Source organism: Uloborus diversus, chromosome 1, assembly GCF_026930045.1.
Source record: "Uloborus diversus isolate 005 chromosome 1, Udiv.v.3.1, whole genome shotgun sequence".
NCBI lineage: Eukaryota > Metazoa > Arthropoda > Arachnida > Araneae > Uloboridae > Uloborus > Uloborus diversus.
Genome location: NC_072731.1, coordinates 243,964,754 through 243,986,325, shown reverse-complemented (window position 1 = coordinate 243,986,325; position 21,572 = coordinate 243,964,754). Strand labels below are relative to the sequence as shown.

General features: G+C 32.6%; 1 protein-coding gene across 1 annotated transcript; it reads left to right on the top strand.

Moving 5' to 3' along the window:
• The first annotated feature begins 3,904 nt into the window (after nucleotides 1–3,904).
• LOC129226361 (endocuticle structural glycoprotein SgAbd-9-like) lies at nucleotides 3,905–12,978 on the top strand. The gene is made up of 2 exons (XM_054860967.1): nucleotides 3,905–3,960; nucleotides 12,431–12,978. Exons 1-2 carry the CDS (start codon nucleotides 3,952–3,954, stop codon nucleotides 12,902–12,904), a joined length of 483 nt encoding a protein of 160 aa, XP_054716942.1. The 5' UTR covers nucleotides 3,905–3,951; the 3' UTR covers nucleotides 12,905–12,978.
• The last annotated feature ends 8,594 nt before the right edge of the window (nucleotides 12,979–21,572 follow it).

Genomic DNA, 21,572 nt, shown 5'->3' with positions numbered 1-21,572 from the left:
TGGTGGTACTTTTATTCTAATGAATTCTAAAAAAAATATTTCATCGCATTTTTGATGTTTTTGAAAAAAAATCTTATATATTCTAATTGCAGTTTTTATAAAATGTTGTGGAAGTATTTTCAAAAATACTAGTTGACTACTAATTTTTATCAAAACTGCTACCAAAAAATGCAGTTACAATATTAATATTCCCAAAGACAGGCACGAAAAGAATTCGGATACCTTAAATAATTCTAAATCAAATTTAATGCTGGAGCAATTAAAAAAACAACCTTAGTTTCCTTTTAAAGCCAATTGCAGCTACACACCTACTGCTGAAGATGAAATAAGAGATATGTCGCATTTTAGCTTCTATTTACATGCGATTATCATTCGATTTTCCTGCTAGAAAAAAATACCTTGAGAAAAAATCGTCTGGTGTTTGTTTGTTCTTCGTAATTAAATAGCATAACGGTGTTCTCTGAGGCGACCTCGGATTTTTCGTCGTCGGACACCTTAGCTGCTCCACCCAAGGCAAGAATCTTTGAATCTTCTTATTGCTGTTATATCACAAGAAATGGGTTACTAGATGCGATTGAACATCGCCAGTCTATAAGCTCTTTGTTCATGATTCTGAGGTATTAGTTCTTCAGTAAAACAATGGAAAAATTTTCAGCATTATAATCTTTGCTAATAATAAAGCTGAAAGTCTGTATCGCTGTCTCTCTGGATCTCTGTCTCTTTGGATCTCTGTCTCTCTGGATCTCTGTCTCTCTGGATATCTGTCTCTTTGGATCTCTGTCTGGATATCTGTTACGCGCATAGCGCCTAGACCGTTCGGCCGATTTTTATGAAAATTGGCGCAAAATTAGTCCATAGGACAGAGTTGAGCACCCTGAAGCGATTTTTCAAAAATTCGATTTTGTTCTTTTTCTATTCCAATTTTAAGTTGGTCCGGGACACAAAAATTGTTAATTTTTTTTTCTTCTTTTTTTTCATTTGAAAAGCTTTTCCGTTTTTTTCTGCTTAAAAGGACGCTTGAACCTTGTTTCTGTCTTAATTAGAACTAAATATATGATTCTTTTTGTTGCTTGCATTTACCTAATATTATATTTAACTTGGAAACTTTGAACGCGTTTTTCTCCATGATGCAATTTTTCCCGACCTTTTGCATTCAAACTCTTATAAGTCAAGAACCGATTGAGATACAGTAGTGAAATTTGGAGCATATCTTTTTCGTGCGTTTACTTTCATTTTTATTCGGCAATTTTGAAAAAAATGTTTACAGCAAAAAATATAATTTTTTTTAAAAAGTATCTTTGAATTTTTCGAAATTTTTTTTCAAGTATTTTCTATTTTTTATTGAATAATATTTATTAAATCGCCGAATAAAAATTACAGCTTAGATATCTGTGTATAATTTTTTGAAACAAATTTTTAAATTAATCAAGAATATTTTGAGTTTTAGCGATTTAAAGCAACTCCATTTAAAAAAAATTAATTAAATTTAAATTTAAAACAAATTAATATTTTTGTTATGATTTTGCTTGTTAAATGGATGGTGAATTAGTGCAAAAATTTTCAAAACTCTAGACTATATATTATTTATTTTTTTTTTAATATATCTCGGACCCCCTTAAGAAATTTTATCAATCAACTTATCAACACATGGATGAGTAAATTATCATAACGTGGTCGAGAAAATTATCATAACGTGTGCGAGCAAATTATCATAACATGGGCTATGAACATAGCAAATTGCCGAGAAATTCATCATCCATTTTTGTAAATATACAGGCGAACCAAATGACCTTTTAATTTTATACAGCGGGCAAAGCCGTGCGGGTACCGCTAGTATAGAATAAAGACAAAGAATTATGATTTCTCTATTTTAAAGTTTCAACCATAATTTAATGAATTCAGTGTACGGTCCTAAATTAGTTTATAGTTATCCAAAGTTAAGAATCAATATTTTCTTTAATCCATTTAAAAGCTAATCCAATTAATTAAAATATCCATTTAAAATGAATTTTAGCTTGGGTCGAAGTAATCTTGTCATTTAAGGTCACTTGGGTCACTTTGAGCTCAGACAGAAATGGGGTGCAAAACAAATTATTTTATAGTTAAATTAGCGCAATTTTTAAGTAGAATAACAAAATTTCTAAATGTTCCAAATCTTTCCCTTTGTATTTCACAAAATCATTAGATTTCTGTCTTTGATATTATTTCATGGAATATCACAATATATAGGAAGAGTATACTTTCAACAGCTTCAAAAATAGATTCCAAACTGTAACTTTAGAGTTATTGAATGATGTAACACACTGTGTAAAATACTGGCAACTTTTTTTTTAACAATCAAATGTCTAAAAAAAAAAGAAAAAAAAATATATTAATTTGAATTTTTGGCATCTTGAATTCAAATTATGTTTTTCGCAATCACGAGCGTCTGTGTGTATGTATGCGCGTGTGTGTTTGTGTAGGCGCATGTGTGTGGATGCGTGTGTGTGTGAGTGTATGTATGCATGTGTGTGCGTGTTGTGTATGCAGTGCTGTGCGTGTAGGCGTTCGTGTGTGTGTGTAGGCGTTCGTGTGAGTGTATGTGTCTGTGTGCAGGCATGAGTGTGTGTATGTGTGTGTAGGAATGTGTGTATGTGTAGGTGTGTGTGTGTAGGTGTGTGAGTTTGTAGGTGTGTGTATGTATGCGTGTGTGTGTAGGCTATGGACGCAACCTGGAGACGGTTTTCGCTATAGGAGCAGCATCGTGAGGAGCCGGTCGACGGTGATGCTGCAGAGGGTGATGGCGGGAAAATAAAATCAGCGTAACATCGAAAACAGTCAAATGAAAACAATAAGCAATCGTGATTGCTCAAAAAAAATTAATTTGAATTTTGACATCTTGAATTCAAATTATGTTTCTCGCAATCACGAGTGTGTGTATGTAGGCGTGTGTGTTTGTGTGTGGGGGTATGTGTTTGTGTGTACGGGTTATGTGTATGTGTGTGTAGGCATGTGTGTTTGTGTGTGGGGGGGTTGTGCATGTGTGTGTAGGCATATGTGTTTGTGTCTGTGTGCAGGCATGAATGTGTGGGTAGTTGTGTGTATGTGTGTGTGTATGTTTTGTGTGTGTATGTGTGGGTGTGTTTGTGTATGTGTAGGTGCATGTGTGTATATGTGTGTGTCGGTGCGTGTGTGTAACTGTGTATGTATGCGCGTGTGTGTAGGACATGGATGCAACCTGGAAACGGCTTTCGCTATAGGTGCAGCATCGTGAGGAGCCCGCCGACGGTGATGGTGCGGAGGGTGGCGGTGGGAAAAATCAAAGGAACGTCAAAAATAGTCAAGTGAGAACAATAAGCAATCGTGATTGCTTAAAAAAAAAAAAAACAAAAAAAAACAAAAGACATGGCTCACAGTGAAAAATTAGAGAAGGTAAGCTTTTTACCACAATAACTGTTTGTATTAATATTAAAATTATTATTGTTATTATTATTATTTTCAGAATTAGTGTAAGTTGTTTAACAAGCAACTTGATAAAAGGATATAATTAATACATCGCGTCCATTCCTTTGTGATATCATTCTTATTATAGCATTATTTTATTCCCGTCATATCTTGACATTTGTTTCATTGCGGCAAACCTGAGGTTAAAATGCTACCGCGAACCCAAGAACGACCTTCAACAAAACAAAAAGCAAACGAATCCTTGTTGATGCACGAGAGAGAAAAAAAATAATCAATTTAGCTATCGATTTTCGTCCAAACGGGGTGGAGAGCCTTGAATTTTTTTTTCCCTGAAGACACCTAAATGTAACGGATTCCACGCAAACGACAATTGCTTTGCATCGAAATGAATACAATTAAGAAAAAAAATATATTCCTGAAGATGTATATAAACAAATTGATGTGCGAAACGTTTACATATTCGTACTTATCTTCTTCAAGACGGCATCAAGGGAGACACGGTTCATCATGAAATTCGTAAGTTTTCAGATTTATTAAAAAAATAATCAATTTAATAATTAAGTTTGTTAAGAAGAGTGTCCCTGGGTAATTTCTGATTAGTATTACATATCTAGGGTAAATAATTATCAAGAAATTTTTATTTAAAAAAATAAAAGTTAATGAAATGTGGCATATATTCTGGAACCGTATACTTTATTACAGGACTAATGGTACCCGCATGGCTTTGCCCGTAATAGAAAAATTGAAAGGTCTTTTGGTTCGCCTGTATATTTACAAATAATGTATGATGAATTTTCTCGCCAATTGGCTTGCACCCATGTTACGGTTCCATGTTATGATAATTTCGTATCTCGTCAATTGGCTTGTGCCCATGTTACGGTTCCACGTTATGATAATTTCGAAATTTACTCGTCCATCTTATGAAAATTTTGATTTTAAAATTGGAATAGAAAAAGAACAAAATCGAATTTTTGAAAAATCGCTTTGAGGTGAACACCTCCATGCTACAAACTAACTTTGTGCCAAATTTCATGAAACTCGGCCGAACGGTCTAGGCGCTATGCGCGTCACAGAGGTCCGGACATCCTACAGACATCCTCCGGACAGAGAGACTTTCAGCTCTATTATTAGTAATGATAAAGATAATCAGTTTAATAATTAAGTTTGTTAAGAAGAGTGACCCTGGGTAATTTCTGATTAGTATTACATCTCTAGAGTAAATATTTATCAAGAAATTTTTATTTTAAAAAATAAGAAAATTATGAAATGTGGCATATTTCCTGGAATCGTATATTTTACCACAGGTTGACAGCATTTGCTCCATTGTAATATTCTGTTTAGTTTATCAAATTGAGAGTCTTTAAAGATGCTTACTAAACTTGTTATTTCAAAGATCGGTTCCTAAACATGCATATGTTTACAAAAATCTTCCTCTCGACATAAAGTATTTGCCTTACTTACTTTTTAATTTGTCTAAAAAATGTTAGTTTTGATCAGCTTTTCTACATTTATTTTAAATATTAAATAGAATTACGTTGAGGAATATCAAATGTTTCCTCTTATAGATGGGAAAATTATTGATTCTGGAGTAATTGCACATCATAAGAGCCCGTGATAAGTGCAAAACAAAGCATCAAAATATGCATGCAAATATGCACTAAGAATTCCTGAAATATACCATGAAAATTCAGAACTGTACGCACTAAACCTTTTTCCTTCACGCAAATAAAAAGTTTTCGCATCGAAATAAAAACACGAATGACCTTTCTATAGTTGCATTCTTTTTTTTTTCTTTTTTTTTTTACATTTTGAGTGGTGAATTTTAATTTTTTGTGATGATATGCACAAAAAATAGAATGGCATTAACAGCATGCACAAAAAATCGGACAATCCGAGAAAACCCACAGGTCATCCGATTTTTTGTTTTCCATGAAGAACAAAATATTTTTTTGGAATCTCTCTTTGATGTAAGAAAAAATCTAACTGAATAAAAAACGCAGTTATTTTGAAAATTCGGCGTTTACATGCAGTTCTATGCATTAACATCAAAAGGGGCAAACAATGCAAATTGCATATGCATTTGAATATGACCCGCGTTCCACTAATCATGATCATATTCTGTAGTAAACATGGTCAGAAAAAGATATTGAATACAAAATTTTAGTCTTTTTTGTGTGACAGTTAATATATGTTAACTGCAAGCGCTATAAAAACACCAAGAATATAAAGAAGGGACGCGTTTACGCAGTGCCTTTTTTTCAAATTGAATTATAACTGGAGAGCCAACAGTTATAACAGATTGATGCACATAATCTCAAAAGTTTTTGAGCATCGATCGAGCTTCGGTCTAGCATGCAGAAATAACTTATTGCGACTAAATAATACTTAGTTCAGAAAGAACAAACATATAAAAATAAACAGAATTTTATCCTTTTTTTGATATTGTACTTGTATGAGCTGAAATGTTATTAAATAAATTTTTTGCACGTTAAAAATAAATCCAAACTTGCCGACGGGGCAAGTTTACGCGTTGACATAGGAGCACCTTTACGCACGTTCTTACGGTGTCTTACTTCTAAACGTGCCCTGACGCTTTTTTTCACTCCAAACTGTCTCAAAACTTTTTAGCATCATCAGACTATTTAGTTTTGAAAATCACCATTTATTTTTTAATTGAGTAACAAATTCGTATCTTATAGGTAAAAAATCATGTAGTGCTATCTTCATGCCCATTCAGCTTTTACTTTATGCACTATTTTGTCTGTAAGAAATTTGCCTTATTTTAACGATGGTAATACATTATGTTCAAAACACTAACAGAACCACGTTAGGTGTCAAAATAAATATGCGTAAACGTGCCCCGTGTCCGGGGCAAGTTTACTCAACCGACTTGTACTCAAAAATAATTTTTTAAACGGTTAAAAACACAAACTGAGCAACAACTGAATTCCAACAGAAAACCAATTTTGACTCCATTAACTGCTTCGTAAAACTGCCATGTTAAACATAAAAATCAAACTAAAATAAGTTAAAACATAAAAATTAGAAAATTCGTTGAAAAAAAATCCGCGTAAACGTGCTTTGGTCTACCCTACTACTGAGTTTTTTCTTTAAAAAAATCATCTTGTCTGCTGCTTTACTAGATTTGAATGCTTATCTATTTAATTTAACGTAATGTTTATCTATTTGCGTGCTGTTTTAAAAACATTTTTAAAAATTCGTTATTTCAAAAACGAACTGGGCGATCTTTAACTACCCCCAGAAAAAATTAAGAAAGTCCCCGATCCAGGGGTAATTTTGGATCACTAAAAATTTGAAATGTTTTAAATTCTATTTTAATTTTAAAGGAAAATATGGTTGCGTAGATCTTGTCTCATAAGTGTTCAAACTTTCAGCCAAAATTTAAATTCTTCCTTTAACAGTTTTTTCACAAACTAGAACGCAGAAAAATGAAGTTTAATTAAAAAGTAATCAATGCTGCACTATTTGAAGTTGCATTTTTAAAGGAATATTTTTAACGGTTTATTTTGGTTCCAACTTACAAAACTGAATAATTCACTCACGGTTTGTTAAACGGAAAATTACAACAGATCATGATCAAGACTGAGATTAAATACTTTAAAATGTTATTAAATAATTATCCAATTTAATTTTAAGTTTTGTACTGAACTTGAAGTTCATGCCACCTTACATTGCATTGTAAGGTAACATGAAAAAATGTTCTGTGTAAACAAAGTTGAGATAAATGTTTAGCCTCCCTTGTAATCCTTTGAAATTTCAGCAATATTTATTTGAATAGATGTATAATTTATTTTAACATTAAATCAATTTGTGAAACATTGCATTTCCTTCACTTTCATTCTAAATTTTATTACGATTTAAAAAAGAAAGAAAAGTATTGCAAGCAAACTGTCAAAATATTTCAAATTAGAAGCAATTTTTAAAACGGTCGAAAAAAACTTAACATTTTGTTTGCTTTACAAAAAATAACTTACTTTATTGGGATTTAAAATCAAAAATTACCAACAAAATGTTTTGAATTTTAATTTAGAAACATTTTTTTATCTGTTCAAAAAAAATAACATTTCCCTTGATTAAGGTGAAAAAACAACGTAAATAAATCACAAATATTGGAGAAAATACAGCATATAGCTATTTCAAGGCTACAATGGAGCCTCTTCATCAGTGCAAAAAGTTCACCAACACAACCAGAAGTTGAGAGAGAACCTCGCACTTTTTGCACTGATGAAGAGGCTCCATTGTAGCCTTGAAATAGCTATATGCTGTATTTTCTCCAATATTTGTGCTTTATTTACGTTGGTTTTTCACCTTAATCATATTGTAGCACAAAGCTTACATGATAATTTTTCATTTAACATTTCCCTTACTTTCCATAAAACATTTTACTTTATTACGATTTAAAATCAAAATATTGCAATAAACTGTTTTGAATTCTAATTTAGGAGCAATTTTTAAACCTACTGACAAAACTTAACATATTGCTTACTTTTCTTTAAATTATTTTATCATAGTTTTTTTCGAAACATTGCTAGCAAACTGTTAAATCAATTCAATTTAGAAAGAATTTTTAAAGCACTTGATAAAACAACATTTCACTCTGAGGGAGAGAGTTTTTATTAAAAATACTTTCCTTTAAGCATCTTTATCTTAACTAATAATAAAGCTGAAAGTCTCTCTGGATGTCTGGATCTCTGTGACGCGCATAGCGCCTAGACCGTTCGGCCGAATTTCATGAAATTTGCACAAAGTTAGTTTGTAGCATGGGGGTGTGCACCTCGAAGCGATTTTTCGAAAATTCGATTTTGTTCTTTTTCTATTCCAATTTTAAGAACATTTTCCCTAGCAAAATTATCATAAGATGGACGAGTAAATTACCAAGTTGTCATAACGTGGAACCGTAACATGGGCAAGCCAATTGGCGAGAAATTCACCATAAATTTTTTGTAAATATACAGGCGAACCAAAAGACCTTTTAATTTTCTACTAAGGGCAAAGCCGTGCGGGTACCACTAGTTTGAAATAAAAGAGCTTCGTTTACAAGAAAATAAGTTTTATAAGTTTGGTATTATCAATATTTTGGCAACGTTTATCATTTATTTAAGTCACCCTTAAATCGCTGGTTCGACCATCGGACATTTTATTTCTCATGAAACTTCTCAAAATGTTTTGACTAGAAAATGCCCTTTTACAATTAGCAGTAGATGAAGTGATCGCCACTACGAGCCTAATGCACTTTAATAAATTGGGGAATGCATCTGAACTGAAACTGCGAATTGTATGATTCAAGCTATGTATTTCCGTCTGCTTCCTTTATAATGTTGCCAGTTACAACAAATTCAGCCTTTAAAATTGATTAATTTATATCAATTGTACTTTAAACATTTAGTTTCATTGTAAAGATGAATTTTGCTTGAGATTTAAAATAGCTTCAATGTCATTTAAAGTTCTGACGCTGTTTTCTGAGGGGACGTTTTTTCCGAGGGAACGCTTCTTCTGGGGACATTTTCCCAGAGTGAAATTTTTTTCTAGAACACATTACAAAAGAATCCGGAGCAAAAGCAGTAGCTTATACTTTGATGCAGTTGCAGTTAAAAATTAGAGAATATTGCTTCTTTTTAATTTACAGATAAGGGCAAATAAAATAAATAATAAATGTTTTTTTCCTTTTTTTTTAATTTCACGAGTGTGTGCAATTTTTTTCTTGTTTCAAAGTTTATATATATATATATATATATATATATATATATATATATATATATATATATATATATATATATTTTTTATTTTTTTTTGAGAAAGGCAATAAGACAAAATAGCACTTTCCTTTCATTTTGTAATTCAAAGTCCGACCGTTCTTTATTGCCCTAGCTTTAAAATTTCATTTTTAAAAAAGATTATTTTTAAATATTGCTTCTCAATCACAATATTGCTTCTCAATCACAGTTTGTATATGTCTGACACTGTTACTACACACGCACACGTGTGCGTTGCGTGTGTGTGTGTGACTATATGTATGTAATGTATTCTTTAAAATGAAGAAGTTTCTGCCACGTCAAATGTATTTCTATAGATTATAGATTCTTTATTCGATAGTTATTGCAGATCGCACTATATAGGAACTTTTTGTTCGTTGTTTGATAGTTAAATCTGAGTTTTTATACACTGTATTTATTTAATCAACTGAGGTAAAAAGCACAATGTTCTCTTCATTATGAAATTAAGGTTAAAAGTGCAAAATTTATGTAAAAAACGTACAAAAGAACCACTCAACAAGTTCTCCCGAAAAGTTAAACTTTTGTAACAAAAGTGCCTTTTAACTCCGATACGCAGACACATAATCATTAGGAAAGTAGCAATTTTTCGTAGAAAGTATTTAGTTTTATTGAAGAAGTATAAATAACCAAACTAAACTCTCAGCCTGTTTCTATTAATTCATAACTAAGATTTTTGAACTTTCAAAGTGAACGTAATAATAATAAAAATAAACTAAAAATATTTCACATTAGGTAAAATAAAGGAATAAGTAACTCAAGTAGAAACTCAAAATACCGAACTTAGAAACATCAATATAAACTAACAGGAATAATTTCGTAACTTCTTTCTTTTCCGCTTAAGAAATAAAAAAAAAAACTAAAAATTACTTATTTAATGAAAGAGGACTTTTAATATTAAGAATTCTAACTAGTGAACTCGTTCAATGAACTGAGTTTTGCGATACATAATAAATGATGAATAAATGATGTAGCTTTCATCACCACTGTATCTTATAAAATGCCTCAGTTCGTTTTCTTTTTCTTTTTCTTTTTTTTTTCTCTTTGTAATTGGAAAATTTTGACTGCAGGAAAAACATCAACCCAGATACATCGGTGATAAAACAAAATCGATGTTTTTTTTCTAAGACATCGAACCCCTACTTATAACATCTATCACCATGCTTTGTCGGAGGAAGTGAAATGTGTCGTTCAAGTTTTTCGAAGTTTAAACGAACAGAAAAAGTAATTTCATTTCATTCATGTAACCATTGCTTATAGATTAACAAGATTCCTCCGTCGAAAAAATGCAACGTTCACACCAAAATCATGTGACCTTTTGACGTATCTCGCAGCTGACGAAAGCTGATCTACGTAGCCAAAACGTATGAAATTTAAAGTTTCTTAAATTTCTCCGAGACCCCTCATCAGACCAGATGAAATTAACATGGGAACATCTAGAATGTACATCCTTCCAAATAAAAAAATAATTTTTCAAATCGGTCCAGTATTCTTGGAGTAATACGAAAACATACATAAAAAGCCGCAAGACGAAATCATAACCTCCTTTTTTTTGAAGTCGGTTAAAAAATAATTACAAAATCGGAATCCTAAGAAATATTTATATAAACTACTTTCAGTAATTCTAACACTTTATTCTGTACTAGCTTACTAGCGATACATTTCGGGAATTTAATTATGACACTTGCTTCATAGTTAAAAGAATCAATTTTATCATCAAGTCTGCAAAAAATGCAGCATCCCCACCTTCTAAGAAACAAACTCGAAATTTTTTTTTTTGACGGAATTAAAAAATGTCTCATTTACGTAACGTTACTCATTTAGTTTATGATTCCTTTTTTATCAGCGTACTTGCACGAGTTCTGCAACAGTAATCTGATTTAAATTGAGCTGAACTTTTTTGTTTCGCAGAAAATTATTCAAAGCGGTTTAATCATCATATAGAATTCAAAGAAACTTCAAGTGGTGCCGATTTCTGCACTTACACGTACCGTGAAATTCGGAACGATTCGCTAATCGTTCGCGTAGAAAAGTGCAATTTATGCAATGACTCGATAACTCTGAATTTAAATTTGAAACACTGGTTTGTTTTCTTCTTGAACCTTGAACTTTCGCGATCGGGTACCAAAGCACCACAGTGCTAAATTTCGCTGCAATCCAACATAAACTGGATTTACGTTAGGATCATGCACAAAAAAAAAAAAATTAATTTGAATTTTGGCTTTTTGAATTCAAATTATGTTTTTCGCAATCACGAGTGTATGTGCGTATGTAGACGTGTGTGTGTCGAGGTATGAGTGTGTGGGTATGTGTGTTTGTGCATAGGTATGTGTATGTAGGCGTGTGTGTTTGTGTCTGTGTGCAAGCTTGAGTGTGTGGGTATTTGTGTGTGTAGGTGTGTGTATGCATGCGTGTGTGTGTGTAGGATATGAACGCAACCTGGAGACGGGTTTTCGCTAGAGGAGCAGCATCGTGAGGCCGGTCGACGGTGGTGCTGAAGAGGGAGGCGGGGGGGGGGAATAAAATCATAGGACGCCAAAAACACTCAAATGAGAACAATAAGCAGTGTGATTGCTCAAAAAAAGCATGTTCATAAGAATTCAATAATGCCACGAAGCGAAGGAACATCATTTTTCCCAACAGATACAGCATAATTACCCTTAGTTATTTTAAACCTACTATAAATCGTTATGAGCTCTAATGATTCACCTGATTTTTAATTGCATTTGTCACTAATACTTCTTTTTGCAGATTTTAGCAATTTTCCTTTTTTTATAACAAAAATTACTCAACTGGCCATGGTCTTAAAATACGTGCTATTTATTATTATGAATACTGATGATGCACCGGATTTTTGCATTTTTCACCCATAATTCTCCTTCCAAGTTGTACCAATTCTTCTTTGCTTAGTTATGCCAAAAATTACGGATTAACTCTCCGTGGTTGATGTCGACGTACTATCCAGAGTTTTGAATACAGTAAAACCTGTGAAGTTGACGACCCTTGTAAGTTGACAACCTGTCTAAGTTGACCGCTTTTTTCAGGCACGGAATTAGCCATTATCGTATAAATCAACCTTTGTAAGTTGACCACAAAAGTAGTGCACCGCGAGTGGTCAACTTACACAGGTTTCACTGTATTAATAATTCATCGTATTTTTGAGTTGTATTTTTCACCAATGCTTCTCCTTACAGGTTGTAGCTACTTTCCTTTGCCTCATCGCCGTCGTTCACTGCGAGATCGACTACAAAATCGAAGATGACGGAAAGTACAGCTTCAAGTACAACACGGAAGACGCAGGTTCCCACCAGAGAGAAGAATCCTCCAATGGGGATGGAACAGTATCCGGCAGCTTCAGCTACCTGGATGCCAACGGTGACCTGCGTAAAACCACCTACACAGCCGGAAAAGACGGATTCCAACCATCCGGGGACATCGGGGTAGACAAGAAGACTGCTGAAAAAGCTGCTGAGTTAGCAGCCCTCGCACCCAAAGCACCTGTTGAGGAGAAGACCGAAGTCAAATTGCATTCCTCCCCTTTCACGTTGCCCTTCTATGCCCTGCCAGGACTCCACGCTCCTGTCTATACCTCTCACCATCATTACCCCTATGCCATTCCCTCTCCCTTACATCACCCTTTCAGTTATGTTCACTACGCTCATTGGTAAAATAATGGGATTTTTTCAACTGAAATTGCCTTGTGATTCACATTGTGTCTTGTAATAAATGTTCTCAAAGTCGACTTTTTTGTCTCATACTTTCTTCTCTATAACATAAAAGTTGACAGAATGAACCCACCCTAAGACGGACACTGACACGAAACAATGCTTGTATTATTAAATGAAATAATTGCATTTAGCTAGAAGGGAGTGACTCAGATTTGGAGAAGATTCGAAACGAACAGAAGCAGATTCAAAAACGAAAGACGACTATGTTTGACGATTTTTGTGAAAGATCAATCAAAGAAACTGAAAGCAAACTGAAACATTTGACAGTAAAATACTGATTTTTCTTAAACATACTTGTTTACTTCCTTTTACAAAAAAGTAGGTATTGTATTCGCGAAGAAATTTTTACTCAAAAATCGGCCTTAATTTCCATTTTTCTCACCCCCGAATGATTGTTGAGTTTTTTCGACCCGACCACACGTAGATAGGAACCTACAGACACTCGAAATATCCATTTTGACGACCCCCGAGTTAATTACAACGAATTTTCTCTTGACATCCGTATGTACGTATGTATGTGCGTATATGCGTATGTGTGTATGTATCTCGCTTAACTCAAAAACGGTATGTCCTAGAAAGTTGAAAATAGGTACGTAGACTCCTAGTGGGACCTAGTTGTATACCTTCAATTTTGGTTGCATTCGGATGTTTCTAAATTGGTCTTTTGTCCCTTTTTGGGGGAAAATCATTGTTAATTTCGATGTAAACTCAAGTGGTGTTACAATTTGTCGGTCACTTGGCGATATATCGACAGTCTTTAGGTCGTCAAGTTTTGTCACCAACTTGGCGACAAATTTGGCGATTATTTTAAATTTGATTTTAATTTGATCACTGTTGGTGATATTTAGAGAGTAAACTATTGAATCACATTAAAATTGCCAATGATGGGGAAATGACATTAAATTGGAGTAAAAAGAAGTCATGTGATGCACACATCAGCTCGTTTAAATAAAATATAACGTTTCATTGTGAAAAAACTTGCAGATTTCTGCATATATATACATATATTTCAGTGTCACAAGGAATGCCCTTTTCAATGTAAAAGAAGTGAGCTTACAGATGAAAAAACATCGACAAAAGCTAACTTCTTCCATTGAAGAGGCGTTCCTTGTCACGCCGAAACACTTGCATGCAGCACTGTGCAAATTCTAATGCAATAAAACGTTGCATTTAAAATTTTACTTTACTGCACAATTTATTTTACTTCTTTTTACTTCCTTTTACAAAAAAGGAAGTATTGTATTCGCGAAAAAATTTTCACTCAAAAGTCGACCTTAATTTTCATTTTACTCACCCCGGATGAATATTAAGTTTCTCTTTCGACTCGACCACACGTGAATAAGTGCCTAAGAACGTATAGACACGCGAAATATCCATAATGACAATTCCCGAGTTAATTACAATGAATTTTCTCGTGACGTCTGTATGTACGTATGTGTGTATGTGCGGGTTTATGTCGCATAACTCAAGAACAGTAAGTTCTAGAAAGTTGAAATTTGGTACGTGGACTCCTAGTGGGGTCTAGTTGTGCACTTCCCCTTTTGTTTGCATTCGGGCGTTTCTAAAGGGGTCTTTTGCCCCTTTTTGAGGGGAAATCATTGTTAATTTAGATGTAAATTCAAGTGGTGTTATAATTTGGCGGACAATTGGCGATATATCGCCAGTCTTCTGGTCGCCAAGTTTTGTCGCCAAATATGGCGATTTTATTTTTTTAAATCTGGTTTCAAATTGGCCACTGTTGGTGATATTTAGAGAGTAAACTATTGAATCACATTAAAACTGCCAAAAATGGGGAAATGACATTAAAACTGGAGTAAAAGGAAGTCATGTGATGCACACATCAGTTCGTTTTTTCTGAAAAAAATTATTTCTTTTTAATTACTTGCATGCTTTTGGCTAGCATTTTAAAAGTATTTAAAAAATTTTATATATTAGTATTTTTTTTTTTAAAAAATTACATCTTAAAATTAATAAAAATTTTACTTAAAAGAATCACTTTAGAGGAAATGGAACGGGGCTCTAAAATAAGGCATATAACTTAATCTAGTGCATAACATACTTAATCTTACATCTTAATAAATCATACATCTGAATAACATACTAAAGTAGCTTTTAAAAATAATAAAATTAAAATAATAAAGCAACAACAGCTCTAAAAAGTCGTAAGTTTTACTTATAATTTGAAGTTTCTGGAGTCGACAATCTAATATTGCTTCTACATCAATATTGTACGTATCGTTTGATTTCATGCTTATGAAAGATATTTCCTCTGAATTCTGAAGAAAAAAAATCTTCAAAGAAATGTAATTTCTAATAACTCTCTTAAGAAGTTGAGTCAACCTTAAAAAAGTGTATATAGTACTCCAGTTAAATATAATGGTGTTTTTATTTTCTTTGTTTGTTCATTTATTTATATATTTTGCATGTCAAATACGTACTGGGGGGGGGGGTTAAAAATACGTTTTTCATTAAAAATATTGTTCAATTACTTTTTAATTGATTTGAAACTTTCCTATTTTTGAACAAAATTACTGGTCCTACATTTTCCTCCTTTTTTTGGAAAAGTGTCCCATTTTTCCTACTTTTTTGCGAAAATATGCTACTTTTCTTACTTTTTGACCGTTAACCCCTTCAGTCGGAATTATGAAATATTTGACCAAAAATGTTGATATTTGGTACACAGTGTACTATGGTAAAGGGTATCTTATAGACAAAATTTTGAGCTTGTAGAAGAAAAATTAAAATCCTTGTGGCACGTCCAATATTCCAAACTTATATTTTTGAAATCAATATTTCATATACAAAAACGATAAAATACCAAACAAACTTTATTATAAAATGTTCTACAAACAATTATAAAACATAATATAAGCGTTTGAAACGATTAATTAAAGATTATATAATTTTTAAAAAATCAGGAAAAAAACCTCGCTTTTCAGATGAAAATCCATGGTTGGAAAAATGAGCCACTCTCTACCTCTCAATCCTTATATGTCAGTGTTGTCAATCCCAAAACGAAAAATTATTTCACAGATTATAATAAGCAGAATGTAAAGAGTCAACTACAAAAAAAATCAACTAATTAAATCAATTATTAAATGATTAGCAGCTGTTGTCTGGTATACCGGACACCAGGTCTGAAGGGGTTAAAATGCACTATAACATCTGTAATGATAAAAAAAATGATAAAATAAATATCTAATTACTAAAATAACAATTAAAATAAATAAATGAACAAAGTAATAATAATAATAGTAAATATAGTAAAAATACCTATAATAAAATACGTACAGTTTATAAAAGTTTTTTTTCTTGACATACAACAATATATATAAAACAATATTCACAACCTTACGAAGCATTCATGGCTAAAAAATGTCGCACATATACTCTTTTCAAAATTCTAACATTCTACATTTCTCCTGCATTTCACTTTTTAATGCGCGAGCGCACTCAACTATGCAAACGATAAAAGAAAAGTTCTTCAACCGTTGTAATTTTGTTAAAACCAAGGCAGTGAAGAATTCATTTTTATGGTATAAAAGCTATGGAAAACTGCGAATTTGCATCAGAGTTTCTGTGTATCCACTGGGAGACAGAAGCACTTCCATCATGAGCCGTGTAAGTAAACTCTTGGTGGTAAACTCTTTTTTACTGCCTGTATTGTTGCACTTTGAATATGTATTTTTTGTTTACGAGTATATTGTTGAACGGTTAGAAAGGAAGAGCTTAAAAATTCTTAAATGTATATTTTTCTTATTTAAGCATTCCAGTTTGTTAAAGGGAGCAATCATTCTAAGAGAAAAGTAAATTTCAGGCAAACAGATTCAGGCTTGTGGTCAGGACCAGAAAAGACCCAGGCGCCAGGTTGTCCGGATGACTAAAAAAAATACCTAGCGACTATTTCTTCCAGAACAAGAGAATAACAATCCATCCATTAGTAAAGCAGTTGTTTTTACTTCAATAAGCCACACTTGTTTAAGGAAATTATTACCTAGTGATTGTGACACCTCAAAATACTTTGGGGATAAATAAGTCTAATTTATGTCTAAATGTTTCCTCGGGGAAAGTTATTGTGTACATATTTCATCGAAAGCTTGAGAAAAACATCAGTTAAGTAGTTAGAATTATACATATTACCAATTATCTGCTCTCAAAACCAGCCCTAACAAAAAATTCTGCACTTTTCTCTCTCTCTCTCTCTCTTTTTCAATTTTGTAATGCCGCTAAAAGTCCTGTGTTTTTTTTTTTTTTTTTTTATCCGGATGATTAAAAAAATGCCTAGCGACTATTTCTTCCAGAGCAAGAGAATAACAATCCATCCATTAGTAAAGCAGTTGTTTTTACTTCAATAAGCCACACTTGTTTAAGGAAATTATTACCTAGTGATTGTGACACCTCAAAATACTTTGGGGATAAATAAGTCTAATTTGTGTCTAAATGTTTCCTCGGGGAAAGTTATTGTGTACATATTTCATCGAAATCTTGAGAAAAACATCAGTTAAGTAGTTAGAATTATACATATTACCAATTATCTGCTCTCAAAACCAGCCCTAACAAAAAATTCTGCACTTTTCTCTCTCTCTCTCTTTTTCAATTTTGTAATGCCGCCAAAAGTCCTGTGTGTTTTGTTTTTTTTTTTATCCGGATGATTAAAAAAATACCTAGCGACTATTTCTTCCAGAGCAAGAGAATAACAATCCATCCATTAGTAAAGCAGTTGTTTTTACTTCAATAAGCCACACTTGTTTAAGGAAATTATTACCTAGTGATTGTGACACCTCAAAATACTTTGGGGATAAATAAGTCTAATTTATGTCTAAATGTTTCCTCGGGGAAAGTTATTGTGTACATATTTCATCGAAATCTTGAGAAAAACATCAGTTAAGTAGTTAGAATTATACATATTACCAATTATCTGCTCTCAAAACCAGCCCTAACAAAAAATTCTGCACTTTTCTCTCTCTCTCTCTCTCTTTTTCAATTTTGTAATGCCGCTAAAAGTCCTGTGTTTTTTTTTTTTTTTTTTTTTTTTTTTATCCGGATGATTAAAAAAATGCCTAGCGACTATTTCTTCCAGAGCAAGAGAATAACAATCCATCCATTAGTAAAGCAGTTGTTTTTACTTCAATAAGCCACACTTGTTTAAGGAAAGTATTACCTAGTGATTGTGACACCTCAAAATACTTTGGGGATAAATAAGTCTAATTTATGTCTAAATGTTTCCTCGGGGAAAGTTATTGTGTACATATTTCATCGAAATCTTGAGAAAAACATCAGTTAAGTAGTTAGAATTATACATATTACCAATTATCTGCTCTCAAAACCAGCCCTAACAAAAAATTCTGCACTTTTCTCTCTCTCTCTCTTTTTCAATTTTGTAATGCCGCCAAAAGTCCTGTGTGTTTTGTTTTTTTTTTATCCGGATGATTAAAAAAATGCCTAGCGACTATTTCTTCCAGAGCAAGAGAATAACAATCCATCCATTAGTAAAGCAGTTGTTTTTACTTCAATAAGCCACACTTGTTTAAGGAAATTATTACCTAGTGATTGTGACACCTCAAAATACTTTGGGGATAAATAAGTCTACTTTATGTCTAAATGTTTCCTCGGGGAAAGTTATTGTGTACATATTTCATCGAAATCTTGAGAAAAACATCAGTTAAGTAGTTAGAATTATACATATTACCAATTATCTGCTCTCAAAACCAGCCCTAACAAAAAATTCTGCACTTTTCTCTCTCTCTCTCTTTTTCAATTTTGTAATGCCGCCAAAAGTCCTGTGTGTTTTGTTTTTTTTTTATCCGGATGATTAAAAAAATGCCTAGCGACTATTTCTTCCAGAGCAAGAGAATAACAATCCATCCATTAGTAAAGCAGTTGTTTTTACTTCAATAAGCCACACTTGTTTAAGGAAAGTATTACCTAGTGATTGTGACACCTCAAAATACTTTGGGGATAAATAAGTCTAATTTATGTCTAAATGTTTCCTCGGGGAAAGTTATTGTGTACATATTTCATCGAAATCTTGAGAAAAAACATCAGTTAAGTAGTTAGAATTATACATATTACCAATTATCTGCTCTCAAAACCAGCCCTAACAAAAAATTCTGCACTTTTCTCTCTCTCTCTCTCTCTTTTTCAATTTTGTAATGCCGCTAAAAGTCCTGTGTTTTTTTTTTTTTTTTTTTTTTTTATCCGGATGATTAAAAAAATGCCTAGCGACTATTTCTTCCAGAGCAAGAGAATAACAATCCATCCATTAGTAAAGCAGTTGTTTTTACTTCAATAAGCCACACTTGTTTAAGGAAATTATTACCTAGTGATTGTGACACCTCAAAATACTTTGGGGATAAATAAGTCTAATTTATGTCTAAATGTTTCCTCGGGGAAAGTTATTGTGTACATATTTCATCGAAATCTTGAGAAAAACATCAGTTAAGTAGTTAGAATTATACATATTACCAATTATCTGCTCTCAAAACCAGCCCTAACAAAAAATTCTGCACTTTTCTCTCTCTCTCTCTTTTTCAATTTTGTAATGCCGCCAAAAGTCCTGTGTGTTTTGTTTTTTTTTTATCCGGATGATTAAAAAAATGCCTAGCGACTATTTCTTCCAGAGCAAGAGAATAACAATCCATCCATTAGTAAAGCAGTTGTTTTTACTTCAATAAGCCACACTTGTTTAAGGAAAGTATTACCTAGTGATTGTGACACCTCAAAATACTTTGGGGATAAATAAGTCTAATTTATGTCTAAATGTTTCCTCGGGGAAAGTTATTGTGTACATATTTCATCGAAATCTTGAGAAAAACATCAGTTAAGTAGTTAGAATTATACATATTACCAATTATCTGCTCTCAAAACCAGCCCTAACAAAAAATTCTGCACTTTTCTCTCTCTCTCTCTCTTTTTCAATTTTGTAATGCCGCCAAAAGTCCTGTGTTTTTTTTTTTTTTTTTTTTTTTATCCGGATGATTAAAAAAATGCCTAGCGACTATTTCTTCCAGAGCAGAGAATAACAATCCATCCATTAGTAAAGCAGTTGTTTTTACTTCAATAAGCCACACTTGTTTAAGGAAATTATTACCTAGTGATTGTGACACCTCAAAATACTTTGGGGATAAATAAGTCTAATTTATGTCTAAATGTTTCCTCGGGGAAAGTTATTGTGTACATATTTCATCGAAATCTTGAGAAAAACATCAGTTAAGTAGTTAGAATTATACATATTACCAATTATCTGCTCTCAAAACCAGCCCTAACAAAAAATTCTGCACTTTTCTCTCTCTCTCTCTTTTTCAATTTTGTAATGCCGCCAAAAGTCCTGTGTGTTTTGTTTTTTTTTTATCCGGATGATTAAAAAAATGCCTAGCGACTATTTCTTCCAGAGCAAGAGAATAACAATCCATCCATTAGTAAAGCAGTTGTTTTTACTTCAATAAGCCACACTTGTTTAAGGAAATTATTACCTAGTGATTGTGACACCTCAAAATACTTTGGGGATAAATAAGTCTAATTTATGTCTAAATGTTTCCTCGGGGAAAGTTATTGTGTACATATTTCATCGAAATCTTGAGAAAAACATCAGTTAAGTAGTTAGAATTATACATATTACCAATTATCTGCTCTCAAAACCAGCCCTAACAAAAAATTCTGCACGTTTCTCTCTCTCTCTCTCTCTCTTTTTCAATTTTGTAATGCCGCTAAAAGTCCTGTGTTTTTTTTTTTTTTTTTTTTTAATCCGGATGATTAAAAAAAATGCCTAGCGACTATTTCTTCCAGAGCAAGAGAATAACAATCCATCCATTAGTAAAGCAGTTGTTTTTACTTCAATAAGCCACACTTGTTTAAGGAAATTATTACCTAGTGATTGTGACACCTCAAAATACTTTGGGGATAAATAAGTCTAATTTATGTCTAAATGTTTCCTCGGGGAAAGTTATTGTGTACATATTTCATCGAAATCTTGAGAAAAACATCAGTTAAGTAGTTAGAATTATACATATTACCAATTATCTGCTCTCAAAACCAGCCCTAACAAAAAATTCTGCACTTTTCTCTCTCTCTCTCTTTTTCAATTTTGTAATGCCGCCAAAAGTCCTGTGTGTTTTGTTTTTTTTTTATCCGGATGATTAAAAAAATGCCTAGCGACTATTTCTTCCAGAGCAAGAGAATAACAATCCATCCATTAGTAAAGCAGTTGTTTTTACTTCAATAAGCCACACTTGTTTAAGGAAAGTATTACCTAGTGATTGTGACACCTCAAAATACTTTGGGGATAAATAAGTCTAATTTATGTCTAAATGTTTCCTCGGGGAAAGTTATTGTGTACATATTTCATCGAAATCTTGAGAAAAACATCAGTTAAGTAGTTAGAATTATACATATTACCAATTATCTGCTCTCAAAACCAGCCCTAACAAAAAATTCTGCACTTTTCTCTCTCTCTCTCTTTTTCAATTTTGTAATGCCGCCAAAAGTCCTGTGTTTTTTTTTTTTTTTTTTTTTTATCCGGATGATTAAAAAAATGCCTAGCGACTATTTCTTCCAGAGCAAGAGAATAACAATCCATCCATTAGTAAAGCAGTTGTTTTTACTTCAATAA